The sequence below is a fragment of the Papilio xuthus genome, unplaced genomic scaffold (assembly GCF_000836235.2).
Source record: "Papilio xuthus unplaced genomic scaffold, Pxut_1.1 DF827679.1, whole genome shotgun sequence".
Lineage (NCBI taxonomy): Eukaryota > Metazoa > Arthropoda > Insecta > Lepidoptera > Papilionidae > Papilio > Papilio xuthus.
The window spans coordinates 4,724,104-4,733,820 of record NW_013530970.1 but is presented as its reverse complement, the minus strand read 5'-3'; the positions used below and the strand labels follow the sequence as shown (position 1 = coordinate 4,733,820).

Sequence of the window (9,717 nt, the reverse complement as noted above, 5' to 3'; positions counted from 1 at the left end):
AAAGGCGATGGGTAAACTATAAAACTCTCTAATTACTATTCAATTTGGTTGACACAATAATACAAATACATTACTAAGAAAAACATATATTACCTAATTAAATAACAAGAATTTAAATTTTTCATAATTAATGGTCAATTAAGTAATTAAAGTCTTAAAATTACTGAACTGGTTTGAGTTTTTAACAAAGTTTAAAAATGTATATAGGGATATAAAAATCGATTTTCACGAGATGCAAATCGATATATTTTGTACATTATTGGTGGTTATTGGTTAATGTAGGGAAATCTTTATAAGTATTGAACATCTGAAGCGTGGACTCCATAAAGATAATAATGGGCAAGTTGTCTTCCGTTATGGGTAATTAAAGTTATTCTTGGAGTGACTCCTGTCAACAACACAGGTCGCACTGGTAGATCGGAAGTTACTTCTGCCGGTGATAAATTCGCCAAATGTTTTCTTAACTCGTCCCGCGAAGAAAACGTTTGGTCGCCATAAATTACTTCTCCCTGCATAGGATGAACCATTTCCCATGGTAAAGTTGTTTCGAAATATCCACCTTCGCCCTGAAATCGAATTCAAACAGTTATTTTGTCATGATATTTCTTTTTTCTTATTCTTTAAGATAATCAACTTACTTCAAAGTTAGAAACGGCGTAATGATTTCCTCTTTTAGCAGTGACAACCGATACTAAGGCACCTTCTTTGTTGACGATCGGTGTGCCAGCAATATAGTGATTAGCGGACTCGAATGTTGGTGCGCAACGCCATTGCGCTAAACGACCGTCGCTGGATACTATCAGGACACGCTTACTACGGTTGATAAATACCTAGAAAAATAAAATAAAATCCTTGGTTATTACGCCTAACAAAATGATATACACAAATTATCATGGTCAAATATGTTGCTATTAAGTTTTGACAGTACTTTCTTGCGGTTGAGTTTTTGACATGTTTGTCTCAACTAGCAGTTACTAACTTTATGTCCATTACGAAAAAAAACATTGTTATGTTTTAGGTATACCTTCTCAGCTGTATTTTCATCGAGTCGGACAAAGGCAAGTTCGCCGAGCGGCGCTAGAAGTTCCTCGGCGAACACATCGCAGTAATGATGAGTGTTGTTCACGCGTTCTTTAACCTGGCAACACAGATTTTAAATCACAAAGTTTTTTGACATAGCAACAATACCAGTGGCAAAATGTTTTTTTTTAACTTTTAAAGAACTCTTTTCTCCTTCTACATTCGTAATTCTACGTCGAAATGTTTATTAGCTACCATCCTTATAAATTCCGTACTATTTCTATCGCAATTTTAACCTTGCCAATTTCTTTTCGTTCCTTTCCAAATCTTACTAAAACTATCGTGTATGTAAACATTTTTACCTCCTCAGGGGTGCAGCAATGTATAGGTACTACTGTGCCAAAGCTGGCATACCTCTTGCCGTTCTTATGATGCAGCTCAGCTGGTATACATATGGACTCCACCAGTCCTTTGTAAATTTCATTCAGCACCGTGCGTTTAGACATAGTGGTATACTGTAAGAAAACAAAGAAGTATTCAAAGAAAATTTTAGGTTTAAAATCTTAATTCTTACTAATATTATAAATGCGAATGTTTAGATGGATGGATGGATGTTTGTTTGAAGGCATTTCTGGTATGGCTGAATGGACTTCGCTGAAATTTGGCATAGATGTAGAACATAATCTGGAAGAACACATAGGCTACTTAAGTTTTTTGGCGACACCTAGTACTTATATATAAAGAGAAAGCGTTCGTTTTACTCAAGAACAGTTTTAATGTCGTCGCCATTTTTATTATCTTTAATTTTTTGTATTGGATAGTCTAAGTCAGGGGTGGCCGAATTGACGAACTCGATTATTAGTCCAGACGAACATAACAAAGAGAAAAATAAAAATAACGTAACGGAAGATGCTCAGATGCTGATTCTAATTTAAATTGGTATCAGAATTATTGATTTTCTTTTTAATAAAATATAATAATTTAGTACTGTTTTATTTAAGATTTCAAAGGTTTCGTCAGCAAATAGCTCTCTGGTTTAATCAAGTTAACCACCCCTGGTCTAGTTCTTACCTTAGTCTTGTTTAGGAAATATTTATTAATAATCCTAATAAATCCTAACTAATCGAAGTAATTAATTGGAGCGACAACAAACAAAAACAGTTTTCGACACGCCCTGATAATCTTATCTCGCATTAATTAAATGATAAATTGTGAATTAATTTTAATTTTATATATTGTCTTCTATAAGGCCTTTATAATTTACCAACGAACTTTCTCTCTCTCTCTCTCTCTCTCTCTTTCTTAATAAAATGCACTTAAAAACATCGAACAAATGTTATTTAATATACTATAATTGAGTATAAAGCCAAAGCAAAAAAAAAAAACTTTCTGGCTATTGAGAATAAGACTTTTTCAATTCAATACAATATAAGAATGAATCTACTTATTAAAAATAACACCAAAATGCAACTGATTCTTGGAAAAAAATGTTTTGTAAAATTACGGCGAAAAATTCCAAAACCTGAATATTGATAAAAAAAAACAGCAAATCTGCCGCCAATTAACAATAGATAAAAAATAAATAATTGTATTAAAAATCAAGTATTGTCTATGCTAAAACAAAAAAAATATTGGTTAGAAAAAAGTATGTCGGCATTTTTTACCACGCAACAACTTATCGTAAACATTTAACAATATAATATTGAATCAACGTATGCGATTTGAAAAAAAATCAGCAAAAATTTTCATCAATTCAAACTTCGAAGCGGTAATTAATATTTTTTTACATTTAAGAGGTGTTAGAATAATATCTCACCTGTAAATTCACAAACAATAGCTCCTTCTAGACGTATAAACAAAACTGAATCAAAACAGATTGCGATATACCGACTTTGTTTTTGATAACGTATCTTATTTTTTTGATAAGATGTTACCAACTGATGGAGGAAAGATGCTAAGCCGTACGTCATGGACTTGATGACGACATCGAATTTGAGGCATCCCAAATATTTGTTTAAAAAATAATGAGGTAAACAGCAACAATAATCACTACCCGCAGGTTAGGTAAAAAAAACTATTCGATCGAAAAACATTGTCAAAATCGGAGCACCATGGGCGGAGTTACGCAAAAAATACTGACCAATTGATAACCTCCTTCTTTAAAAAAAAAATATTCCAGGTGTTTCTATAGTAAAAACAGACGTTTAAAAAAATTAGGTTATAAAATCTTTTGTTATATTTTGAAAGGCGCATTTCGGTGAAAGTTTTAACATTTCATCATTTTACTATATTACTAGCTGTCGCCCGCGACTCCGTCCGAGCGGGATTAAAGACAGATGTTTGCCGATTTTCAGACCTACTCAATATGCTCACAAAATTTCATGAGAATCGGTCAAGCCGTTTCGGAGGAGTATGGCAACGAAAATTGTGACACGAGAATTTTATATATAAGATATTCACATTATTAACCATATCGAAGTACTTAAAATTGATGTTACTTTATTAAGAATTTTAAAAATAATACGCAATAGTAAAATCTTATATACCGCCTAACATTGAATCTTATCTCTGGCACAATATTGTCTAACATTTAAAGAAAGAATCAGTAAATTTATAATTCTAAAACGCAAAAGAACATTAAAAAATACTTACCGAAAAAAAGCAGCATCAGATTGGCAAATAAGTAATAACCTAAAAGCCAAATGCTTTACAAATAATTTAATTATAAGCTCATAAAAGCAGGGACCAATGATTCAAGACGCTATACTCTCGTACCAGTCAACAGTGACTATGCAATCCATTTCACAGATGTATTTTATTCCTATTTTCAATAAAAATACCCGAATATCATGATCTTAATGTTGCCAGTGATTTTGGTATACTAAAGAAGAGATTTTTGTATCTTTATTTGTAAACCTATCAAAAATTGAAGACAAAATAAAATTATATTAAATTAACCCTTTAACATTGTTCGTTTAATTATGATGCATATAGAATAACTTACAGTTTTTCCGAGGGTAAAATGAGACAATTAATATAAAATAGAAACCACTTGATGAGAACCACAAAAACATTAATTAAAACTTCACAGCTTTTTGACATCGTACGTAGTTTTAAATTCTTCAGGCAACTTAGGCAACTATTTCCGATGTTTAGTCTGTTGAGTCGATTTTTTTTTTCCAAAAGTTTTTTATCTCTTTCCTATGATTTTGTCTCAAAATTCTAGCTTTCGCCATTAGAACGAACAAAGAAATTAGATGTCCATTCATTGTATTATCCCAGTTGAATACATAAGCATGAATAAAAACATGGTAATTTTATTACAAAGACTGACAATTGTAATGTATAATATTTTAGTAGTACATTAATTATCTATTTGTTACAGTAATTTTATGTATTTAAATGTTATACATCGTAAAACACATTAATGGTCTTTTCAGTATATTCATTTGTGTATAAAACACTTTGATATACGTATATCGTAGTTGTTTGTCAATAAATCTTAATATGCAGTTGTGATTTGTTGTGATTATAAATATCAGATTGTAATTTGAACCAACTGTAAACCGTTAAAATGTTGTATAATAAGCTTTATGATGTAGGTAACAAGAATCAAACGAACGTAAAAATAACTTTGCAAATGACAATCGGGGATTCCCCGTTCAAAACTTCGGAACGTTTCGTTTCATGTTCATCATTTTGACATATATTACATAGTCTTTGACATAACAAATGTACAAAAAAAATTGTAACATGAAGTTGGGATAATTTATAACAATTTATGAATATATATTTATTTAGTTAAAATTATTATAACTCGAAAAATAAAGTTCATAGAGTAATAAATCGGGTAAAGTAAAGATTAAGTTCTAGCAAAAGTAAGTAAAATAACAAAATAACATTTAGATTGTAGCATATATATTTTAAATTCGTTTATCACGTACTATAATCTCTGTTAATAAGTATAACATCAAAATCAGTGCCGGGGGCTCGTCTTGCTGCATGCAATCGGGCAGGACTGGTGGCACACAGTCGTGCGCTTAATGCTGGGTCACGATACAAAACCTTATTCCCGCTGCGACCCACAATTAGAACATAGTGACCTTTGTAACGACCACCGAACGCACGTCTGGAAATGCAAATACTAAATATTATTCGTGTGCCTTAATTATAGATTGAAACATAACGAAAAGTAATTAAAAACTTTTTACGATACGTCATAATTATGATTTACTAGCTGTCGCCCGCGCGGAATAAAAAAAAACTAAAGTAGCCTTTGTGTCCTTCCAGATTATGTTCTACATTTATGCCAAATTTCAGTCAAATCCTTGCAGCTGTTCTGGAGTTATCTTCTCAAAAACAATTTCTATGAGATGAAGCTTCAACAGATTTCGTGAACAAGAAGGAAAGAGAAGGGACTCATCAAACTTGGGAACATAAAAATCATACAACTATGTAGAGAACAAAAATTCATACCTGAACTCTGCTTTCATCTTGTTATGTTTGCACAAATCACATATTAATAAGGGGGAGTCGACTAAAACAATGGCCGGGCCATTACACTCTACATGAGACAAGAGCTCTTCCATTCTTAACTCTTTCTCTTTTATTGAAATTCCAACTTCTTCGGCATTAGAAATCCGAATTTGTACTCGTTTACATGCCTTATAAAATGTATAAAGTATTAATTTTTTAATCTCATTTATATGTCACATGTTGATGAAATTGATTACCTGATAATTTATTCCATCATTGATGGCTCGTCTACTATTGACACCCTTTATAATAGTGTACATACAATGCTCAATACCAAATCTGTACCAATTATAAATTAAATATTAACAGCCTAACCAAAAAAAATATAGAGCTCGGAAGTACAATCTTGACAAATAAATAACAAAGTGCTTATACACGAAGTTATTTTGGTGATACATTAAGTGTTAAACAAATTCTTTTATAACCACATCAATATCCATAATGCCACCAGTGGTTAATGGGTACAACAAGAGTTTAACTAAACAGAGTCTAACTATAATTGTTGGTGTAATTTAGTAAGTATTTGAAATAATTAAAACATTCATTGCTATTACAATTTTTTGTACAAAACTGAGAATGCTATTTAATCAAAATTAATTTATATTATGTTAACTTTTTGAAAGTAACATTCTTAGAAATATATTGGCCAATTTATACCAAGTATAAGATCTTATAATATTTTCGTGCGCCAAATAATCTATAATTTTTACCTTTTTAATAAAAAACAAAGGTCAATAGTCCATGTTGACTGTAGGAATCCTTCGTCATGGCATATCTTTGTGAAATGCTTTTTTAAATAGTCTCTTTGTTCTAATGAAAGTAACATCATAACACATGCAATGCCACAGTCCCAATTAAAACATTGTTGGTAATGATGTACTTTATGCTCAATATACTTAGGTTTTGTAGGAACTGGAAATAAGAAAATCTGTTTATTTAGTATGTATTTTACTTTTTATTAAACTCTACTCAATTTCATTACTTTAAAAATAGGAAATTATACATTTATAAGAATTAACTTATCACAAAAGATATCGTCGAAGACGAGTACCTATAGTTTTATAAGTTTGCTTACTGTTATCTCTTGTAGACATTCTTTCCAACTCTCGTAATGTGTGTTAATATTCCCCTTTTTTATTATCTACCTTTTTTAATTATCTTCCTGCTTAGAAATATAGAAATATTATTATTCGATTATTAATAAAAAGGAAATGATACAATATTTTGAACGAAGATAAAAGTATTGTTTTGAATCTCGTATCAAAACAGCTCAATGACATTAGACATTGACATTTTCAGTTTTTTAAATCCAAATTCGACAGGAATTGCAAAGCAAGTTGAGGATAACTACTGCATTCACTTTTGCTCATGTACTTTTTAGTGTATTGTAAAGTTTCTAGTTCTCGGGCTACCTATAGTTGTTAGGTTCGTCAAATTTCTTAAAAATGACAACAGATTCTGGCCAAGGTTCTCTTTTGGGTAGGTTCACAATACAAAACCAATATAGCAACATTTCAGATTTTCAATTTGACATTGACAAACAGCTGATCATTTTGTTGACAACTTACCGTATAAATATAAAAAAATAGTATTAAATAAAAAATAGAAAGAAAATGTCTTTTATAACAAGAAAAACATTCAGATTATTACAACTGCGAAACTTAACTTATAGTGCATGTAAAATAAGACAGTATAGTACAAAAACGAAAGCGACATTCAGTGAAGAAGAATCCGATAAAAGTAAACAAACTCATTTTGGTTTCAAAACAGTTAATGAGGAAGAGAAATGGAAAAAAGGTCAGTCACTTTAACCATTAATAATAATGTAATTTAATACTTGTACTTCGAGGCCAGAATACTTTGTTAATTTATCAAAAAGAAATATAACCTTTACTGTAAGTACTAGAAAGTCGTGCTCTGATTAAAAACAATTATATATTTAGACGTGTACTATTGCATTTCTTTTTAACTAACATTTATTTTACTTTCAGTGCACGAAGTATTTGAAACAGTTGCTGAAAAGTATGATGTTATGAATGATGCAATGTCTCTTGGCATACATAGAATTTGGAAGGATATTTTCATTCATAGATTAGCACCCACACATGGGACAAAACTCCTAGATGTTGCCGGTGGAACTGGTATGAGATACTCTGTAATAATTATCCATAAATAAGAGTTACTAATTCATGTTAACACATTCCTAAGAATTTATTACCAATAATTTTTCAGGGGACATTTCATTTAGGTATATAGATTATTTAAAAAATTTAGGTCCAGCACCTGAAAATAAGCAAAGCTCTGTCACTGTTAGTGATATTAACCAAGCTATGCTTGATGTTGGAAAACTTCGAGCACAAAGGTAAATAGCATTAGTATTCAAAAACCTAAGCTAACCTGCTTTGATCTTGTTAACACATTCAGTGTTACCAACACACCCAAAGTTTATTGCTATGTGAAAATCCTTGAAGCAATGATGGCGTTAAAACATGTCTCAATAACAGCAATTCGTGAAAACATAGAGCATAAATCAGCTTGCAAAAGTTGTAATAAGTCCATTTGTCTGAGTAACTTACAAAGTTACATATGTAGGAAAAGCATCACATTGTTACTTAGATGAATCAATGGCATTGAAAGTGTTATTTATTTTTGTAGACAAGGATATACAAAAGAATTGAGCGGTGTTGATGTTCAATGGTTGTGTAGTGATGCAGAAAAACTGTCCTTACCGGATGAGAGCTTCACAGCATATACTATCGCATTTGGTATAAGAAACTGCACACATATTGATAAGGTTTGTGAACTTTGGCATATTACAGGGATCATGTCAACAGTATTTATTTTAATTATTGCAGCTGAAACACTTACATGAGAACAGCTGTCAAAGATCTCACTCTTTAAAAAAGCAGTAATAAATTTTCATATAGATCTTTTGGTGATGGACACCAATATTATAAATGCGAATGTTTGGATGGATGGATGTTTGAAGGTATCTCTATAACGGCTCTATGGATCTCGCTGAAATTTTGTTTAGTTGTAGAACATATTCTGGAAGAACACATAGGTTACTATAAAGTTTTTTTAATACCGGGTAGACGGAGTTGCGGGCGAAAGCTATATATATATATATGTTGAATAACACAGTTTTCTGACATGTACTGTTTTACAGGTATTAGAAGAGGCTTACCGCGTACTAGCTCCGGGCGGTCGTTTTATGTGCCTAGAATTCAGTCAGCTACCTAATTCTGGAATGCAATGGTATAAATTAAATTTATATTCGTTTAAATTTTTTAACAACATAGTTTGTGAACATAAATGAACATTTCTTTTTTTAGGTTATATGACCAGTATTCTTTTCAAGTAATACCAGTATTAGGACAGCTCATAGCCGGCCAATGGAAGCCATACCAATATTTAGTGGAAAGTATCAGACAATTTCCAGATCAAGTAAGTCTTCCTGACTTTAATTCCATTCTTTGTTCTTACTTTTCTAATTTTGTAGTTTTCTATTATTTTAATTCGAATTTTATTATTTCAGGAGAAGTTTAAAGGAATGATAGAGGACGCGGGATTTAGGCAGGTGACTTACGAGAATTTAACATTCGGCGTCGTCGCGATTCATTCAGGTTTTAAGATATAGTTATTAAAGATAATAATTTATTAAAATTAGTTAATTTATTTAGAAATTTCAACAAATAAATTTAAGTCAATACGACTACTAATTTAATCCATTAATACAACAGATTCAAAGATCAACTAAGACAACTCATTGTGTAACTAAAATACTACTAACTGTGGGTTTCCAAGTTCAAATTCACTGTTTAAAACATATTGTTATCTCTGTTTCGTCAGAGATGAAAGACAAGGATAACGATATCTATACTAATAAAGCGGAAGTTTGTTTAAAAGCGATAATCTCAGGAACTACTGGTCCTATTTGAAAAATTCTTTTTTTGTTGGATAGTCCATTTATATAGGAAAGCTTTATATAACATTACTCTGCGACACATAGTTTTTTAATTCCGCGCGGACGGAGTCACGGGCAACAGCTAGTATTTTATTCAGAAATTTTGGTGTCAGAAACCCACGGTTAATGAGTAACTAATTCACAAAGTGACGGACAGCAGTATCCTAAAAGAAAATGTGTCACTACTCTTAGCT

The 9,717-nt window shown here is 31.3% G+C and overlaps 3 protein-coding genes across 6 annotated transcripts; 1 reads left to right on the top strand and 2 right to left on the bottom strand.

The window, feature by feature from the left end:
• Positions 1-128: 128 nt before the first annotated feature.
• On the bottom strand, positions 129-3,807 carry LOC106117995 (uncharacterized). Of its 2 annotated transcripts, none has more exons than XM_013312543.1 (5): positions 3,673-3,807; positions 1,383-1,535; positions 1,025-1,138; positions 639-830; positions 129-566 (listed from the first exon to the last, which is right to left on the bottom strand). In XM_013312543.1, the coding sequence occupies exons 2-5, from the start codon at positions 1,524-1,526 to the stop codon at positions 291-293; spliced, it is 726 nt and encodes a 241-aa protein (XP_013167997.1). In that variant the 5' UTR covers positions 1,527-1,535; positions 3,673-3,807; the 3' UTR covers positions 129-290. The 2 variants fall into 2 exon arrangements, with proteins under 2 accessions (XP_013167997.1, XP_013167996.1); XM_013312542.1 differs by lacking the exon at positions 3,673-3,807 and adding an exon at positions 2,837-2,939.
• A 1,066-nt stretch (positions 3,808-4,873) lies between these two features.
• On the bottom strand, positions 4,874-6,726 carry LOC106117996 (protein GUCD1). Of its 3 annotated transcripts, none has more exons than XM_013312544.1 (5): positions 6,608-6,726; positions 6,267-6,468; positions 5,754-5,835; positions 5,497-5,684; positions 4,874-5,149 (listed from the first exon to the last, which is right to left on the bottom strand). In XM_013312544.1, exons 1-5 carry the CDS (start codon positions 6,648-6,650, stop codon positions 4,957-4,959), a joined length of 708 nt encoding a protein of 235 aa, XP_013167998.1. In that variant the 5' UTR covers positions 6,651-6,726; the 3' UTR covers positions 4,874-4,956. The 3 variants fall into 3 exon arrangements, with proteins under 3 accessions (XP_013167998.1, XP_013167999.1, XP_013168000.1); XM_013312545.1 differs by having other exon boundaries at positions 6,632-6,726; XM_013312546.1 differs by having other exon boundaries at positions 6,267-6,484; positions 6,632-6,722.
• A 19-nt stretch (positions 6,727-6,745) lies between these two features.
• Positions 6,746-9,315, top strand: Coq5 (ubiquinone biosynthesis protein COQ3, mitochondrial). The gene is made up of 7 exons (XM_013312541.1): positions 6,746-7,353; positions 7,548-7,697; positions 7,789-7,918; positions 8,212-8,350; positions 8,726-8,814; positions 8,892-9,003; positions 9,095-9,315. The coding sequence occupies exons 1-7, from the start codon at positions 7,170-7,172 to the stop codon at positions 9,194-9,196; spliced, it is 906 nt and encodes a 301-aa protein (XP_013167995.1). The 5' UTR covers positions 6,746-7,169; the 3' UTR covers positions 9,197-9,315.
• The last annotated feature ends 402 nt before the right edge of the window (positions 9,316-9,717 follow it).

Coding starts and splice junctions, on each gene's coding strand:
- LOC106117995 (XM_013312543.1), bottom strand. CDS start 1,526: ATGTCTAAACGCACGGTGCTGAATGAAATTTACAAAGGACTGGTGGAG. Junction 1,139..1,382: donor ATTGCTGCACCCCTGAGGAG/GTAAAAATGTTT, acceptor CTGTGTTGCCAG/GTTAAAGAACGCGTGAACAA. Junction 567..638: donor ACGCCGTTTCTAACTTTGAA/GTAAGTTGATTA, acceptor ATTCGATTTCAG/GGCGAAGGTGGATATTTCGA.
- LOC106117996 (XM_013312544.1), bottom strand. CDS start 6,650: ATGTCTACAAGAGATAACAGTAAGCAAACTTATAAAACTATAG. Junction 5,836..6,266: donor CTTTGTTTTTTATTAAAAAG/GTAAAAATTATA, acceptor TAATTGGTACAG/ATTTGGTATTGAGCATTGTA. Junction 5,685..5,753: donor ATGATGGAATAAATTATCAG/GTAATCAATTTC, acceptor ACATTTTATAAG/GCATGTAAACGAGTACAAAT.
- Coq5 (XM_013312541.1), top strand. CDS start 7,170: ATGTCTTTTATAACAAGAAAAACATTCAGATTATTACAACTGCGAAAC. Junction 8,351..8,725: donor ACTGCACACATATTGATAAG/GTTTGTGAACTT, acceptor ACTGTTTTACAG/GTATTAGAAGAGGCTTACCG. Junction 9,004..9,094: donor TCAGACAATTTCCAGATCAA/GTAAGTCTTCCT, acceptor TTATTATTTCAG/GAGAAGTTTAAAGGAATGAT.